A 19,581-nucleotide genomic window follows, 5' to 3' on the forward strand; every position below is an offset into this window, starting at 1 on the left:
TTCAACAAATATGTTCAGATTAACCTTTATGTGGTGTTCGGGTCAAATTGACCCATTCAAAACTTTTACTAAAAGAAAAATGATCCAAGGATACAAGTTTTCATACTGAAACTTCATGGCCTTCGTTTATTTTCTGTGAAGAACATGTAAAAGGAAAAAAAAAAAATCATTGAGTACACATGCTACAATCCTCCACACATTTATGTCCTTCATACGATGTTCGGTTCAATTTGACCTGCATACACACAGAAGCAAACTCCTTACCCTCTGCAGAGTGGGAACGTGCACAATGTTATCCCAAAACATTCTAAACTTTCTCGCACTGTAACCCTCACATCTGCACATCGTCAGAGGGACAAAACAGATAATTAACTCTACATTATGTTAATGTTGAGTTTCCAATCCGATTGTCTCATGTTGATGGAGACAATAAAGAAAATGAAATGACTAAAACAATCTAAGTTTTGTTCTCGTGTTATTATTGTTGTTCATCACTTGTATTTGCTTTACAGCTTTGACCTTCACTAAATCTAATAATGAACATCAATGAAAACATTGTTTCATTTCAAAAAGCAGTGTGTGGATAGTTGCTGCATGTTTTCTTCCTTACAAAAGTGTTGTTTTTGTACAGCACAGAACAATCGCTGCACGCACATAATGTACCTACTGTTTCATGGCCTTGATTTACTCCTGTGTGATCTGCTGGTCTATCCAATTGATCTTCATCCTGAGAGACAAAAAAGGCTGAACGAAAACAATCATGTACACCATATATATTTGTCTGTATTCTCACTATCTGAAGAATTAATATCAGTCCCTCTGCCACCATGCAGTAATGTAAGAGTAGAAGAAGTCAAGGGCCTACATTTGCCAGCACCAGTAAATCCAAGTAAAAAGGGGTTCATTGTCCATCTTCCAGCAAAGTGCAGCAGAATCAGGTGCTTCTCAGATCAAGAACAGCATCTGGAGATCGGCTCTGACAATTGCCGCCCTTGTGTCAATTATCCAATAGATTAAATTCCTGTTCCACCTTTTACCCAATAACCAGTAAATCCAGTTTATGTCTCTACAGGACAATCACTGCACACACAAACTACCCTTTCATGACCTGGATCGTCTCCTCTGCTGTCTGATGGCCACCAGACAGACCATCATCTGAATGAGAACAACCTGGTTATGATGATTTTTATATTTTTAACACAACATTAGTGTCTCTGTAATACAAGATAGGTAGAGAAGTCTGTTACATCATGCTGTAAAGAACTACAGGTTGTATATTTGTCAGCATAAAAGATAATTAATTGTTTGCTGTCTTGATTCATCCAGTGCATGTTTAACCAACCTGAGAAGACACATCTTTGACAGCTTTTGCTGCAGATATTCAGAATGTAACAGCTATAATTAAAATGATATTGCACAATTATTGTGTTTTAGAAAATAAATTAGGTTTTATGTATCTCTAAGTTACCTTTTTGACTTATATGAAAAAAATAATAATCTTACAGTATAAAATTAAAATGTAACAATACTAGGTACATTTGTTGAGGTTTGTTTTGTTTTCGGTGATGTCATATTTGTCCAAGAAAAAACACACAGTGTTGCCGTAAAACTGTGCACTCACACCCAAAGATTCATAAGCGACAAAAGCAGCAAAAGCAATTCATTTTCAATTAAAGCTGGCGACGAAGGGCTTCAGAGAGCAGAGTTAAACTTTAGGCGACGCCGCTGAGGCAGCAACAAGTTTCAGGTCGAAGTTTGATTTTCCCCACAGCTCTACTGAAGTTCCTAGAAAACATCCCCTCCTTACTGAGAATGGAAGAGAAACTGATCATTGCGGTCTCCGGTTTCGCGTAACTGTGAGGGTCATCATTGTTTACCGCGACATAAACAACTAGCCTTTAATGCTTTATTTCATAAGCTACTCGGCCAACAACGTGCTTTCAAAAGTAAAACGGCATATTTCATTTTTAAATAATAGACTAGGCACGTATTTCTCACTAAATAATACACAGTGGAAACATGGACGATTGTATATTTTGTCATTCTTTTCAAATTCATGACCTGTCGAATAGCTTGACCACAGACTTGATACCGGCTATTACCGGACCTGATGTCTGCAGCGCTGCTTGAACGACCCGCCTCCTGCAGACGAGAGAGCAGCAGCCACCAACCGGAACCCTTTGATGTGAGTGTCCGGTGCTAAATGACGATCTTGTCTACACATTTAACACGAGGCTGTTACACACAGATTCAAGGTTTATAGGCTCTAGTTAGATCATTTGTAACATATCGGTTGTCCTCGCGTTGAGTTCTGAGCTCATCAGCCGTCGAGACATTTTTATTTTACTGCAACAAAGTACAAACTTTCCCTGGAAAGTCAACACATTTTTTTCCTGTCCTGTCAAGTTTGTTATTACGGGCTGTTTCCAGTTTCAATATTACTAGATGCCACCTTTTGTAATTGTTGAAGTAAATAACAAAACAATATGACAACAGGTATATAACGAAGACACATTGAACTGTACTGCTTCTTAAAACATAAATTCAACAAATGAACTAGTTTGTCTACCACTGTCAGTATATTTGTGATGATGTGTTTTGGGACGACATGCCTCACCGTTTTGTTTTTTTCTTTCAGTTATCTCTAGATGCATCTATTCATCCAGATAGTTTTGGTTTTATTTGTTCAGGCTTTAAGATCTCGGTCTCTGCCCGTCTTCACCTCAATACAAATGTGTTTTTCTTCAACTGTCCAATACAGTGGAAATCAACGGATAATCCACAAAATTAACTTTAATAAAATACATTAAAATTAATTTACATGGGAATATTTTCTACTGAAGATATACTCCCTATGAAAACCGTCCACATTGAGGTCTGTTGAAATGTTCACCTTTGTTGTATTGTGGTGTAAGCAGCAGAAATCTCAGATATATGTCTCAAAACCTCTTTTATGGGTACATTTACTGAGGAGTAATATGACAGCAGCCTTTAATTTAAAGAAGAAACATACGTTAATTTGAATTATATTTATTTTTAGAATAGCTCACATGCTACATGATTTGGACTTTGTGAAATGCATCCAGTCTTCCTCAGTCCACCAAGACTAATGCAGCATAGTTAACTGGCTAACAATCCCATACCAGGACATTTGCTCCAATGGTGATCGCTGTTGATTGTGTCAGCTGGCTGATCTATACAGCATTTTGTATGGTGAGTAACACCCAACCCAACAATACTATATCCAACACAGACAGGCAATATGGGGTCTCACTGAAAGGTTTGATGAAAACACAGAATCTGCAGGTTTGGGACATTTCAGATCTAACTTTTAGTTCTGGGACGTGATCCTACAGAGCAGATCTGCAATATAAATAAAGGCACAAATAAAAAGAGCAAAAGAAACTTATAATCTCCTTTACCCCGACCACACCCAGTACCATTAAAACCCAGTGATGGGTAAATGTTACATCTTCAAATGATCCTAAAATGCATGACGAGACCTTCAACAGACTAAAAAATAAATCTTTTGATTCCACAAACCCTCCACCACAGCGCTATACCTCTTGGGAGACAAAGGAAACATAAAGTTCCCTCGATATCAGTCCTCCAGCCTCTTCTTTGTGTCCGAGCTGCTCCGCTGTGTGTCTGGAGTGTACGTTATACATTTACAGATCTGAATCCAGTCAAATGTGTCACCTGTCAGACCAGGTCAGTACAGTAAAATACAGTGTTGTGTGTGCAAAGTAAACTCAACATGTTTGTCATTTCTGGCCATGGAAGCTTTTGTTAGGCCACACAAATACACAAGTGCATGCACGGATTGATTTAAAGTCTGTAAGTTAGTGACAGCTGAACTAAAACATTCATAACCACTGTGTGTGTGTGTGTGTGTTTCTGTGTCTGTGTGTGTTTATACTGAAAAACATTCAGTATATTAATAATACGTTTGATTCTGAAATTCTGATATATATATTTTTCCATTTTTAAAAAAAAGTGTCATTTCTTCATGTCATTTTAAGACAAGATGCACCATTTATATACATTTACTTTACAACGGAGACTTTGTGAGTTATGGATTTTAAAAAAAAACAAAAACAGAGGGGGGCATATTGTGTGATCAACTCGAGCCTCTGCTGCGAGTGGTGCTGAAAGTCTCTCCACGTCTCCGTCTTTACCCTCGTTTCCTTTCTTTCAACTCGATTACTGCTTTTTCCATTTTCAGCCATCTCTCAGTTTCTTAATGATGAACAGCAGAGAATCTCCAGGCTGAGAGTCGTCTACTGAGCAACAGTGACCCTTTTCCTCTCCTCATCAAGTCTATAACAAGGACTGTTCACAGTATTTTCCTCACTGCTAACACTCCTGGTCCTGTACTTATGGAATGTCGAGCCTCCATCCACCGGTCCGGGTTCAGTCACTGCAGTCTGTGCCCCTCCCTCTCCGTCCCCACCCTCAGATCTTTCTTTCCATCTCCATCAGTCCAGTTTGCGTGCGCCCAGTTTGAGAGGACCTTTAGCAGCTTTGCGCTCCGCCCGCTTCGCCTCCAGCTCTTTCCTCCTCTCCTCCCGTTTCTTCTTGGACAGCTCGGCTTTACTGAGACCTGGTGGTCGATACAGAAAGACAGACAGTTCAAAGAAAAGGCATAAAGTAGCTACATCATAACTATCTAATGGGAATACCTGAACAGAGGTAAGTATACAGAAAAAGTTCTGGTGAATATTTAGAGTCAGAGGACTAAAAATGCTCCAGTAATGAGAACAGATGCCACAGAAATCACATAAAACCAAAAAAACTCAAACAGATGGTTGGATTTTTATAAAATGTCCAACTAAGTGTAAATGTGACATCTGTTTGCAGCTCATTTTGACCAATTAAAAAGAGTCGTGTTTCTGATGAGGGAGGCAGGCCGATAGACTTACCCTGGCTTCCATCCACAGACTCCCAGCTCTCCTCAGCTCCCCAGTCTCCTGTTGCCTCTGCAGCCCATCCATCTGCAGCCTGACCGGGAGAAAACACAACACACGACTCAATTAAACTGATCACACTGACCCTTATATTCCTGACTGCACCCCTATTTTATTTGTTTCATGTGCGTGCTTTCATAACCTAAAGATCATGCTCTCATTAAGGGAATGCAGTATTTTAGGTGGTTGTTCTTAATCCAGATTGTACAAATTGCATCATTATCTCAACAGTTTTGTTTAATGTCCCCTTGCCTCGTCTTTACAAGCCAACTGGTCTAAAAACAAAACACGTTATATTCATACTTGTATGTTAAGAGATTTGAAACTTCAGTAAAACATCCAGCAAAACCATCTGCAAACCTTCACTGTGATGGCTCTGATCTATGACAGTGAATGAATGATTGTGAACACAGTAACTGCTCTGGAGTGTCTCCTATTCAGTAAAAAAACAAGGGGTGATGCAAGTATGTCCACCAAGGCTCTATGTCACAAAGTTAATGAAATAATGTAAAACACAATTAGTGTATAATTCACCAGCCTAGTGATGATCAACAACAGAAATCAGACACTGAGCTGTAAGTCAAAACAGATGCTGACGCCCCCCCATGTCAAACATAAATCCAGCTTTAGATTTGACAGCACTAAGCGTCTCCCGTCTCCCTTCTTCTCCTCCTCCTCTTCCTCTATCCCTCTACTTCTGATCTGATGGTAACATCAAGTGTACTGTTATTTGTATTTGGTCACATTTTTTTCACAACAACAATGTGAATAGTTAGCTGTGCACATTAGCTGTTAGCTGTGCGCATGTATCGGACATTCATTTAAACATGTAACTAGAGCTGCAACAGTGGGTCAATTAATTGATTAGTCAATTGACAGAAGATTAATCACCAACTATTTTGGTAATGGATTAATTGTGAGTCATTTTTTTAAGAAAAAATGTCCAAATTCTCTGATTCCAGCTTCTCAATGTTAATGTTTTCTGGTTTATTTAGTGAAAATCTTTGGGTTGTGGACTGTTGGTCAGAACAAAAGACGACATTTGAGGACGTCACTTTGGGCTGTAGCAAACTGTGAACGTCATTTTCAGAGATTTTATAGACCACACAACTAAACAAGAAAATAATCAACAGACTAATAGATAATTAAAATAATTGTTAGCTGCAGTCAAACTTGTAACAAATAAATGAGGATGCAGCATTTTTATCTCTATTCAATGAATCGATCTGTTATCTTCAGCTTGTGATTCACAATTTCTGTCAAACTTTTTTTACGTTTCAGATCTTATCAGCACAAATCGGGTTTGTCTCTCTATCCTTTACTCTTGTGTCTTGTTGCTTCCCTCTCTCCTCACCGTGGCAGCAGTGCCGGCTGTGTTTCTCTGCGACACGCTGGCAAACAGGTCGTTCTGATTGACTCCTTTGGTTGTGCTGCTGCTTTCCCAGTTGTACTCGCTGGCTAACCGCACCCCCTCAGGCAGCGGCAGCGTCTTGTCAACTGAGGTCGTGTCCGTCTCCTCCTCGCCCCAGTCGTTGCCCCAGCCTTCCTCGCCCGCAGAACTCTGCCCCTGGCCGTCTTTCTCGTTGGACCAGCTGTCGTCGGCGTCCCAGCCAGAGCTGCTCCAGTCAGAGCTCTGCTTTTTCATCGCCATGGAGGACGACGTCCGGCCCACCTAGATAATAACAAAACAATCAATTCATCCGCCCAAAAGAAGACATTTTTATCTTTTGCTTCTCTTTCATTTGATATTATTGTGATTACAGTAGTATTAGGTTCATAAAAGCAGTCTGGTGATATTATAGGACACATACTCCTCTGTCACTGGCCTTCTTTTTGGATGATGACATTCCTGACCAGTCAGTGGTCCAGTCATCAGTCTCGGTGTGAGCTTTCTCTGGATCCTTAGTGGGAGAAGCAACATAATCTAACATAAACGTACGTGTCTCTACAATTATTAGCAATCTTCTCTTTCAGAAGTGTTGAAATCGTACCTCTAAACTTCCCCAATCTTCCTCGTCGTCCCAGCGGTCTCCTATTGGCTCGTCGTCATTGTCCGTCACTTCTGGAGTCTGCGATTGGTTGGCACGGCTAGAGGCAGCATGGTGAGTCAGAGAAGCTTGTGGAGTTTTATCTTCAGAATCTGTGATAGAAAGAACGAGATAAAGAATAAAACATAGTACAGTACATAGTCTATACTTCTGGCAGATGTGAAGACTATACACCTATCCAAACATAATTCAATGTTGGGTGGTGTGCTAATATAAGGATATATAACATCATCATTAACACAGATGCAGCACATTATTGTGCAGATCCCAGCTGTACTGCCATTCTACTAAATGTCTCTCCAGGCTCCCCTCACTGCCTTTCTATTGTACACAACCTGAATTATTAATCATGAAGCTCTTATGTGACTGAAAAATAATTTACTAGCATGTTTCCACAGGCTATTATAATGTCATACAGATAAGGTGGCAGAAGTGTCTCATGCAGTCTGACTTCTTTTGTTTGCCTTCATCCAGTTTATAACATTTTGTTGACTCTTATCAGATACGTGAGGAAGAGTCTTATTGTTTGACAACATCTGACAACATTTTTGTGGTGACTTTAGTATTAAGGAACATTCTCCTCTCCTGATTCTTTGATTTAGCATGAATATCGTAACTGGATATCACACAATTTGAATACTGGAACCCAATTAGCATGATCAGGCTAAGTGTTTGTCAGCAGATAACACATAAGGTCCCTGCACATCCACTACATCCCTACCAGGTACAGTTGCTGCATCAGTGGCGCTGGTAGGGCCGGTGGCATTGGCAGGATCACTGCCCTCAACCGCTACACCTCCCTCTGTCCCTGGAGCGTTGCGGATCAGCTTAGAAGTTATCGTCGACATGCCGGTTACAGCCCAGCCGGCCCAGCTGGAAGAGGCACCTGCAGGCTGAGCGCAGGACGCTACGTCCTTTTCTGCAGGACAGACGGGAGAGAGACTTTCATGTAAAAATTCCACTCGCTGGTTTTCTTACTGAATGAGACATGAATGTAGAAAGCAGGTTGCAGCTCAGCGCGGTGCGTTACATACCGATCTCAGCCAGCTTAGTTGGATCTTCTGACACCGTCTCCAGCTTGGAAATAAAACTCTTGATGGCTTTGAACGCCTGACAGAGAGGAGAGGGTAGAATAGCACGTTCTGAGTAAAAACTCTGCATTCATTTTCCATGATATGGTAACAAATGTTATCTCCAGTATACAGTGGTTAAACATCTAAATATGAAGCTGAATTATTTAGCCAGAAAGAGGTGGTAAAGTTTGGTAAAAACAACTGGCATCACAAGCCAGCTAGAATCTAGAGCTGATCGTTGCTCTTGACACTTCTGAGCTCTTAGACTCATCCAAAAAATTTCATCTGGGGTCACAGTGTCTTAAATTAAACAAGTAAAGCAGCGTTTGCTAAGCTGCTGAGCATCATGAGTCAGTAATGATCCACTTAATATTCTTAGTTAATATGTTGATATTTTGCTGAAATTTTAATCAAAGCAAAGAATCTGCCGTTATTTTGCTCTTAAATTATCTATCTTGACTACATTTTCTCTAATTAATTTTGTAATAAATACTGTTGTTGTAGAGACCAGGCTTCACTGTGCTGCCTTATTCTGCTGTGTGACGGTAACACTTATTGCTTGTGTCTCTGTGAGAGGAACTGATAGAGGGCAGCAGAACCCAAAATGTTTTTCTCTAGGTTGTGTAGTTCTGCACCTTAAAACAGACAAGCTGGCAGATGTGTGTCGTGCAGTGTTAACATCTCATATTACTGTCTGTTGGGGAGAGTACTTGTATCAGATTACTATAATTAACCATTCACATGAATCCAGCCTGTTCTTTACTTATCTAATAGGGGCCACAGTAACAAAAAAGTAGAAAATCATGAAATAAATTAAGTCAAACAATTTCTGTGGCTGACAAAACACTTTTGAATTTACTTTAAATAATGAGTAACAATATCAATTTGTAGATGTTTTCTTATCTGCACAGTAAAGACATCATGTAGTGATAAATCCCTAACAGACATGTGTACCTGGTCCCTGACGCTCTTATCAGGGTCAACAGTTATAGCACAGAGCGTGGGTAAGATTCTGGCAGCGATCTCCGTTACACTGTAGTAGTTGTGTGTGGCGGCGAATCCCAGCACGCCGGCGGAGCGTGAAGCTGGGAAGGGGTCTTTAGTGGCTCGTGAGAAGGCGGAAATCAGAACACGCTGTCGAGTCTGTGGGAAAAAAAAAGGATGAACATTTAAATAGGAAGTACACTAGTGTAGGTGGACTTCTACAGCAAGCTGGTTGGAAAACATCAGTTCAACATATTGCACAGAACGGTGTGGGAGTGGTTTACCCCGGCGTTGAGGTAGGAGGCAATCTTGCCCAGGCAGACGGTGGTGTTGCAGCGTATCGGGCCTTGTTCATCTCTGGCCTGCAGCCTGGCAAAGTGCCGCATCAGCTCCTGGTTCAGGTTGGTCTCATTCAGTTTGGGAGCCAGAAGCAGCATAGACTGGAGGCGGAGAGAAAGAAAAGTAACGACTGCAGCAGGCTGACAACATACTGAAGAGAAGTAACATATATTAAGTCCTCCAGGGTTGTAGTTTGAGTTTGAATACCTTAACAGTCTGTTCTCTGATGGCAGGGTTGGTGTCTGTGAAGCCATGAACGACGTGAGGGAAAATCTGGGAATTGACTGCTGCCTCATTCAGATACTGAATAAACTGCTCCATCTGAAGACAGACAAACAGACAGAGAGGAGAAACAATGTTAGATTCAATAAATGTTTTCATCCTGTAACACAGACTTTAAAAAAGCAGATAGTGTGGCAACAGAAAATCCCAAATACCTCATTCAAACTTAATTTCTGTAACATATATAAAACATACAGTATTTCCAAATGTCTGAAACATTTGTTCAAAGCCAACATATTTTGATATGAGTCCGCTTTTCAATTGTCCTGTCATTAAAGTCATGGGGTACAAATCCTGGTGGTTTATTAAGCTAACTTTTTGCTCTCAGGTGCTTCTGCGTGGAGGGTGGAAAGTGTCACCATGAGTCCTGATGAAACAGGCCTTTGGTAAGTTAAGTACCTGCTGCAGTAGTCGTATCCTCATGGCTCGGTCTGTGGAGGAGAACATCTTCACAATGACAGGGATAATCTTCTGTTGATATTCTTCAGCTGACAGGAACTTCCCCACCTGGCAGACAGATGGAGATGAGATTCTTTTTAAAAAGTTGAGCAGAGACATAACTTCCAAATGTTTACTGAAATGAAGTGCGCTCTCGGATATTAATACCAGTATAAGATTTGACTTTGTTTGGAAAATGTTTTTGTAAATGTTTAATTTATGCTTAGGTAGGAATTTACCTTAAAGAGGGGTGTGAGTACTACGGCGCCTGCATTGCCAAACTCGAAGGCTGTGAGCAGTTGAGGCAGGACCTTGTGTTTACAGAAGTCTTCAGGAAAAGAGTCCAGATTGTCACTCAGATCCTGGAAGAACTGCTGCTTCTCAGCTGGCTCCTTGATCTAGAGAGGATCATTTTAGACAGAAACTTTTAATATAATGTTACCTTAAAACCTGATTTTCACAGTTAAATGAATTTTCCAAGAAACAAATGAACTGAATAACTGCTTTGGGTGTATTAGCACAACTAATCCCTAGTACACTACAGTTTTCAGAGCTGATAATATGGCAGAGTTTAGTGCTTGCTTCTCCAAATTAAGCAATGTTCCTGCCAGAATAGTGCCACAAGAATTTGATTTGTTTCTATCTTGATACTTTAGGTTGTGAAACACCACTGTAATAACCTCTGTTGTACATGAATAGACTTGTCTTTATATGAGTCTATGGACCTGGATCTCCTCCAAAAAAAGGTTGCTCTCCACAAAGCTGTTGCTGAGGAATCCTCCCGGGGTTCTGCAGTTCTGGAGGAACCGGGCTGGGTTGGGACGTGCGCGGGGGTTCGCGCCCACCAGCTCGCAGTAGTGAGGGACCAGGGCTTTGGGGACCTGTGGGCACGGAGAGACACACGGCACTGTGAGCTACAACATTCTCAAAAAAGCACATGACTGCATTTTATTTTCCATTTCAACAAAGATTCCTTTGAGATGTAAAACCACTGTGAAAAAGTCAACCTCAAAGTGCTACAGATGAAGGAAATGGAGAAAGCTGTGGTCAACATTCTTAATGCAGATCTCTAGACAAATATTCAGCATTTTCTCTGTTTATCAAATGCTAAACTGGGCTGTCTATGTGTGTATGTTGCCCACTTTAAAAGGCAGCTTGGCAGTAACATATGAGAGAATGGAGAGCTGAGCTCCGAAGTTCAATCTGACATCTCTTCTTATCATGACTGAAATATTAAGTCTTGATAATATGGGATGTTTTAGTGAATGTTGAACACTAGAAGTTTCTCCAACATCACACATCATGAATCAGTGATGATGGTTCAGTAATTATATACCTTTCCCAGTGAACGAAGGGAGGAAGTGCGAGGTAGTGGCCCGTTGAACACCTCCCAGATCAGACAACCTAGCCGCCACACCTCCCCTGCCCTGCAACAAACATACACACAGTTTAAAACACACAAGTTTCTTCAGAAAAACAGGATAAATAACAAATAAACAATATAACTTGAATTTATTTATCTTTATTGTCTGCAATAGTCCTGTTATGAACTTCCTCTAAACTCTCACCATTTCTCTCCACTGCTGTTGGGCATCTCCGGTGGGTCATATTTTTCCATGTCTGGGTAAACAACCTTAGGGGCGGGGAGTGCGACCCCGCTCGGGTCACCCTGCTCTGGGGCCACATGGTCGAGTGCTCCTAGCTTCCACTCCCCAGCTCGATCCACAAAAACAGCCCAAACACCCAAGTTGTTGTGGAGCAGGTGGCAGTCATTGACCAGGAAACTCAGAGCTTTCTGTGAGAGGAGGCACAGAGATCTTACAGAGGACAGCTGACAGAAATCATTGAACTATGGCTCCCCTGAGACCAAATATCAGTTAGTGCTCTCTGATCACCCTCCTCACCAGTATCTGGTGCAGTCCCCAGGAGACCTCCAGTTCACTAGATCCGCCCTTCTCTGCCTGGGCCTTCAGGTGGACAGCCAGGGGCGTCACCTGCTCCGTAACTAGGTACAGGCTCTTCTCTGTCTGTAACAAGCAAGATGAACTTTGATTAATGGCGGTTTTATTGTACAAGCTAATCTTTAATAATACTCAACTAGAAGGATAAATGACAATAGAAGCTAAAATTTAAAAAAAAAAAAAGGTACATTTTTAGGTTTCTGGTCATCACAATGTACTAACTACATGGTAAAATAAAAGTGGGTAAACACAATATCTGATGCATTCATGATCATTATTGTAAACATTATTGTTCAATCACTACAGATTTCTATAAAAAGACATTATATGGGAATGCCGCGGTGGCCTAATGGTTAAGTCCACGGTTCGGTACCCTTGTTGTATGTCATGTCATACCCCTCTCTGCTCCCATGTTTCTTGTCACTCTCAAATAAAGGCAAAAAGGCCAAAAAAAATGACTCTTGAAAAAAAAAGATAATATATGTAAATACTGAATTAATACCTAGATCTACTCAACTACAGCAAGTGAAACACAGCTCAGCCTTGTAGACACAGTCACATTTAAAAAGGACTTTTTGACAACTTCCCAGATGCTACTCATTTCTGGCATCTTCAGAATTATAAATATACAATACAACCAACTAACAAGGACGAGGAGGAAACAATGAATGGACAAGAGGGGCTTTGCTAGTCATGTTTCCCTTGTATGTTTAATTTTCGATTCATTCTTTTGGCAAGTCATGTAAGATGCACCGATTTAACATGGACAATAGTACGCTAATGGTTCACCATAGCTGGACTATTTGTGGAGGTATTTTAAAATCTTGTTGAGCAAACAAAAGTGAGAAAACTGCAGTGCGCTACTCACTATGACTACTGTGCAAATATTAAAGCCCTACATTGCAATATTCACACTCACCTCTATCTGAATGCAAACATGCAGAGAAGAGCAGACAAGACATTTAATTAAGTGATAGTTACATGACAATTTTGCACCATCACACAAGGCTCGTCACTAGGTTGCAACATGTTGCTAAGCAGGCCGAACAACGTTTTCCTCTAAACAATTACAGTGGGTGTGAAATCACTGACACGCACACACAAATACACACACACACACACACACACACACACACAAATACACACATACCTCCAATCCATCAACATAGGCCAGGATGTTTGGGTGTCGAAGGGTCTTCATACGCTTGAAGGCAGCCTTGGCTAGCTGGGTCTGCTGCTCTGTTCCCTGAGCCATCTCGTACAGGAACACAGACACTGGCTCTCCACTGGTCTGAGGACACAGGTTGGGGTGACATGAGTCATATTTAAACCACTACTATATTAAACATTAATAACTTAAAGTCATAGTCAAAATCAAACACAGTACTATCATATCACCACATAATATTGTATATACTATAAAATTCTCCTCCACTCAAAAATATGTTTTCTTCTTGTTCCTTCAGTTGGATGTTTGAGCTTCACTGTGCAGAATGATGTATGTGCAGAGTCTGACACTAAAAGGCTGTTTTCACATTAATCTGTTGAAAGTGGAAAGTTTCTCTGAGCTCATTGACAACCTGATTTTAAGGGTCAGGCCTATGAGCAGGATTTGTGACATCACAACTAGTTTTGAAGCCAATCCTGGTTCAATAATCAACTCACACAAGTGTGATGTGGAAACTTGAAGCCTCCAGTGCAAAAACACTGAGAATGGACTTCACAGTGAAGTAGGAGACATCTTGTGTCCAGCAGTTAAACTTCTAAGATTTAACATATTTATATATTTATAGATCCTGGATTTTTTAATGAGAGGGAAGGAGAAGACTTGCGTATGGTAATTATATTATTTTTTTCTCCTAGAAAAACCATATCAGACACACATTATTGGGAGTATTTTTGTATGTGTAGAGGTGGATCTTTTACCTCTTAAACTCCACAAGGACGCCAGGTCCTCGGTCGACATTACTGTCTTTTAGGGGCTGTAGTGGGCTCAGTTTTAAAGCTAGTGGATATACTGGTGTCACATGAAACTAGACAACCTAACGCATCCATTGGTACCAACCATTGGTACCAGGTCATTGGGAAGGTGCCTTAATAATGCTCCAGAGTTAGGCTAAATTTTGGCGAGGGAAAAACTGGCATGGCCATTTTCAAAGGGATCCCTTGACCTCTCACCTCAAGATATCTGAATGAAAATGTGTTCTATGGGTACCACCGAGTCTCCCTCTACAGACATATCCACTTTATGTTGATCCCATGCCATTTTGGGCAAAAACCATGCAGTTTTTTGCATGGAGTATAAATGCGTCATTTTCGCCTATTCTAAAAATTGTGTATTTGAATATTTCTGCATACTGGGGTCCCTAAACAGTCCTGGAATTGTGTAAATTGGGTATGACTAGAAAGCTGAGACTCTTGTGGATTAATGAGCCCTATTGCATTTATGTGTGAAGATGTTAGTCCCCACAGTAGCCATTTCATTGTAGTGAGACCATTTTTTTGAAACTTGAAATCACCTGTATAAAATGACTTAAAATGACCTCTAGGATAATCACAGCCTCAAGAAACTTTACAACCACAAACTACAGACCGAGGGCATTCAGAGGATGTATGGCTTTCCAAGGTATATTGACAATAAAAGGGTTTCGGAGCAATTTCCAGAACAGAAGTGCTCGCCATCCAATCGCTGAAAAAATGCAATTCTTAGACAAATCTGCAAATGTCAAAGGTTTTTGATACCAAATCACTGCATTATTTTTTCTATGGTGTTCCTCAAGGTCTCTGTGTCTTAATTTGGTGTTTTGGAGGAATTTTTGACCATTTTTATTAATTGAGTGGTCAAAAATTGTTAAATTCAGCACTAAATCTGTATAACAAATAGTATCAATCCAAAAATTGCTGCAACCACTTATGAGACATAATTGAGCAGGGGAATGGCCATTATAATGTTCTAAGCCCTTATGTCCTCTAAACTTTCAAAATTTGAATAGGTGCCTAACCAAAACACAATGTCTATTACAGATTTAGGACTAGAAAAACTTGACCCCCAGTGCTGAACTGCATCTTAACTTTATCTTCAGGTTCCCAGCTTTCAGATGATGTATACCACCTCTATGTGGCACATAACGTTGTTGATCTCCCTAAAGATCCCCTGCCTATAGTTCTATGGTAGGGTGGGGAGAGTGGAAGAAGTTAAAGAAATTACAATTAACATGATTCAGGGTAATGAAAGTAGGAAGCTGGTGCTTGGCTGTCATTATCGATCCTTGCAGGGACGATGATTGAGGCTCTCAGCGACATTAACGACAACAGTCGGTTTTGTTAGTAGCTGTCAGCGATGAGGGACGAAACCTTTATTACAGCGATAAAGCATCAACTTGACAACGCTTTCAATTACAGATGTTAACTCGGCTAAAACGGGGTGACGTGGCGAGAAATACGTGTCTGTCTCCCGGAGTAAACAAAGCCTGAGTTCACTTCGTTAGCGAAGCCCGACGATAGCGTCACATAAAGCAACCAAACGACTTAAATCAGCACTGACAATGAATCAGCAATACAGACAAGAAACATACAGACACGACTGATGAATAACCACGCCGGTATAACAACGGACATCGTGTGTATAGAGGCTAAATCAAGTAGCGAACAGGCACTAACGTTAGCCGGGGTTGCGGTTAAACGAGTGACCGTGTTAATTGGTGACTCTCAGCAGAATGCGTAGCGGTTGCTCGCAGTGACGACAACCGTTGGGAAAAAAACGTACAGACCAGCCTTCAGTTTTACTTCAATCAATTTTAAATACTAATCTGTGCTTATTATCTACGCTAACCATTTGCGTATATTAAACTGTGCTAAGAAAGACGTATTCACCTCCCGTAACGTTTCCGTATCCTTGGATTTTATACCGTTAACTTATCCCAAATCGGAAAGGCCCATATTCAAGTAATGAACCTGTATAATAGTACTGTAGTGTTCTGCTAATCTATATTTTCCCCACATTATAAGTAACTTCAAGAAAAGTGAACGCTTGTTGTTGTCATACAAAAAGGACCAGACGAATAACTTTATATACTGTATTGAACACATGATTGAACATTCAATTTAAGTAATTTAAAGCTTTTACAAGGACAACTATGTGTTCTGTTTTTATTTTCAACGGCTGCCGTCACTACGACAACTACGACGCATTCGGCTGAGAGTCACCAGTTAACACGGCCACTCTTTAACACGCAACACCGGCTACAGGCCTCCCGAGCTATCGCTAACCGTAAGCGCAGCATCGGCGGTGGGCTTTTTTTTTACCTTTCGCTTCCCCCGATGTAATGTCCATATTCCAGACTTCTCCTGGGTGTCTGGCAGAATTTCATAAGCAAAGTCTTTGACAGGATCCCTGGCAAAAAAGGACCACATCTCCTCTTTCTACCACACCTCATCAAACACACACAAACAGCGACAGGAAACTTGAAACAGACTGCAGCTGGACGGCTAGCTTGCAAGAGGAACGAATGTAAAATGGCTCCGTGGAAATTTGTTTCTGCACATTGGTTCCGCAAAAGGTTGGAAAAAACAGGTAACCCACCTCAAATTCATTAGTAACTAACAAAGTTAATGCTTATGTTAAATTTGACCCATATTTACATTTGTAAAACGCTTTTTTAAAATTTGATCCAGGACATACAAAAATGGAAATAATGTTTCAACTCTTTTATTTTTGAGCCGCAAATAAACATTTTTAGAAGGTGATCCTGGTTAAATATGACCGTTTACTTTTTTTAAAAAGATGTTGCTTTTTTCACTTTCAATAACATTCATTGAGATCATGATGGCTGTTCTCCTCTTTTATGTAACACAAGATCAAAATATAGTGTCATTGTGAATGTTTTTTCTGCATAAACAAACTAAAACCTAAAGAATTCACTCTCTCTCTGCTCTCTGAAAGCTTCATTAAGGATCAATCACCTGTTTATTAATGACTGATGAAGTATTTATGCATGAAGAATAGATTTGTGGTTCAGAAGTTTGGTATAGAGACTAATTATGATGAGAGACCGAAGAATCAGAACATGAACAGTATGTAAAGGTTAAACATGCATTTTATTTAGATGAATCAATGTAAATGTCTAGTTAAAGGCACAATCCGTAATTATGTTTTTGTAGGAGTCACAAGATGATTCTGATTTTCTTTGTAGCGTTTCTGCTTCTTAGTATTTTGAACACAAAAAATTATTCATTATATGAAGGTTCAAGTCAATACCAAGTAATGACTTCTAGACATGAACAGATTATGAGAATATGGTCCCTGAAAGGAACCAACCCACAAATCTAATACCCTCACTCAACAGATGCACCACTTTAATCAATGCTATCCAGTCCCAAACTACACTTATGCTTACATCTTGCATTTTGTGGTACGTACTTTAATGTGAACATTTTTGTATTTAATTTGTATAATGAGAGCATTTTTGTATTCATTGATATGTATATTTAAGATTTTTTATTCTGTATTTATTGTGCACACTTGTCTCGTCTACATGTGTTACATCGAGGTCCTGACATTTCACTCCTCTGTGTGCCGTGCGCACACTGTGGATTGACAATAAAGCTTGACTTGACTTGACTTTAAGGGCTGGATTATCAATGGGGCCCCGGACCATCATGGGCCCCAAAGGTCCCATGTTGACTATGTGTCGCTTGGTTTATGGTAATTTAATTAAGTGCAAATTTGTTTAGGAGTATGCACCACTTGAAGCACAATATAGACCCAAATGAACTGGGCTTCAAGGTGAGTCCTGCACAATTACCTGTCTAGTCCGCCTGTTTTGTAGAGGGGTCCTGTGTTGAAATTAACACATAGCATATTCTTCAGCATATATGTGTTAATGCTGCCGTCCTGGAAACAGATGCCTGCAAGACCTATTGCCCTAAAAGGCAGCCTCTGCCCTAACCCACATTATAGAGGTGTCAACAGAAGTTAGGCTTTGGCCCGAGGGCTTCTCACATCTTTGGTATGTCAGAAATTGGTGTGAAAATATTCAGATAATGTCATAAATATGTTTAGGGGTCAAGTCAGGGATCATTAAAAATATTCAGCACACATTTTTGACAACCAATTTACTCTTTCTGAGATATTCTAACACACACAGCCTGAAACTGGTGAAAAACTATTTGTGCTCCAAAGGGAGTCAAAGGAGGCTCGGAGACTGACAGACTTTAAACAACTTAACTCAAACATTTCACATTTTTATCCTAAAGTAGGTTCATAGTCGCTGCCCATTAAAGGCACAGTGATGGTAACACTGCAATCCAATACTACAACTAGCAATAACAATCATGATAATAATTCAACACCTACGACTGCTTTAGATCACTACGTTTGACCAAAGTTCCAGTATTTTAGCGATCATTGTGCTGCAGTGTTTGGGACTGTTATATGAACCAAAGTCATACCGGACTGTGATAGATGAGTGGCTGCGACATGGAGGAGCAATTCAGACATTTTTCTGCCTGAGAAGGTTGTCAGTGTTGTTTTAATGTTGCTCTTCGGGATTTGGATGAATCTGCAGTGAGAAGACTTAGTAAATCCATCAGATATGACAGACCAGTGGGAGCCTGAGAGTCTCCTGGATCAGTATTTCTTCTCCACTGTTCAGTGTTAAAATGATCACTATACAAGATGATGTGTACTTGTGAGACATTTTAAGATGGCATACGTTTGAATTGCTTCTCAGTTTAATATTAACATATTAACCTGAGAAGTATGTATGGCGTTCAATGCTAAGAAGCTGAAAAATAAATGTGTTACAGAGAAAACTCAAATATGACGTTTCATTTATAGGTGAAGGTTTTGGCAAATTAATACACTATAATGTAAATAAATTAGTCTTTTGTGCTTCACATCTCTTGATATTCAGTTTGTCTGACTTTTACTCTCCAGCTTCTGAGTAACAAAACAAGATAAAAACCCCAAATAATTTGGGAGGAAGATAAATGGTGGTGCATTGCACAGTTTACATTCAATTCATTCATGCTGTGTCACCCATTATGTACATAATTCATGTTGTTCAACTAGTGTTTTAAAGTATGTCATGTACACATTAACAGAACCACATCAGCTCTGAACCCCACTGAGCAATGTAAAAGATTTGTGTGCAGCAAGTTAACTACAAGATGCAGTATCTTGATTTATTGTGCGCTTCCTTTTCTTCATACTACTTTTGGTCTTCATTAATTCATTCACCCCCATTGTGAAAATATTTTGCTATACACTATATTTGAAACAATGCACTATGAGATAAAATAAGGCACTTAACTGCTAAATGTCAAAACTTCTTAGTTTCTGCTAAAATGTACTTCACATTACAGTTGTCATCTTATGTCTAAAAATGAGCATGAAAATAAACTAATAAGATTTAAAAGCCATTTAAGACAAAGTAACAATTACAGGTGGATGAGACAGTGGGAAGAAAAACAGAATGTCAAAGCATAA

General features: G+C 40.0%; 1 protein-coding gene across 1 annotated transcript; it reads right to left on the minus strand.

Annotated features, from left to right (window-relative positions):
* Nucleotides 1–3,014: 3,014 nt before the first annotated feature.
* scyl1 (SCY1-like, kinase-like 1) lies at nucleotides 3,015–16,615 on the minus strand. Its single transcript, XM_044363038.1, has 18 exons — nucleotides 16,398–16,615; nucleotides 13,243–13,383; nucleotides 12,036–12,158; nucleotides 11,700–11,926; nucleotides 11,468–11,558; nucleotides 10,857–11,012; nucleotides 10,371–10,529; nucleotides 10,093–10,200; nucleotides 9,619–9,732; nucleotides 9,357–9,512; nucleotides 9,043–9,231; nucleotides 8,050–8,125; nucleotides 7,737–7,934; nucleotides 6,959–7,107; nucleotides 6,779–6,868; nucleotides 6,322–6,639; nucleotides 4,923–5,001; nucleotides 3,015–4,603 (listed from the first exon to the last, which is right to left on the minus strand). Exons 1-18 carry the CDS (start codon nucleotides 16,503–16,505, stop codon nucleotides 4,479–4,481), a joined length of 2,607 nt encoding a protein of 868 aa, XP_044218973.1. The 5' UTR covers nucleotides 16,506–16,615; the 3' UTR covers nucleotides 3,015–4,478.
* Nucleotides 16,616–19,581: the final 2,966 nt, after the last annotated feature.

Source organism: Thunnus albacares, chromosome 10 (genome assembly GCF_914725855.1).
Source record: "Thunnus albacares chromosome 10, fThuAlb1.1, whole genome shotgun sequence".
NCBI classification, from domain to species: Eukaryota; Metazoa; Chordata; class Actinopteri; order Scombriformes; family Scombridae; genus Thunnus; species Thunnus albacares.

Coding starts and splice junctions, on each gene's coding strand:
- scyl1 (XM_044363038.1), bottom strand. CDS start 16,505: ATGTGGTCCTTTTTTGCCAGGGATCCTGTCAAAGACTTTGCTTATGAA. Junction 11,013..11,467: donor CCCTTCGTTCACTGGGAAAG/GTATATAATTAC, acceptor CCGTGCCCACAG/GTCCCCAAAGCCCTGGTCCC. Junction 9,232..9,356: donor CCTCCTACCTCAACGCCGGG/GTAAACCACTCC, acceptor TTTTTCCCACAG/ACTCGACAGCGTGTTCTGAT.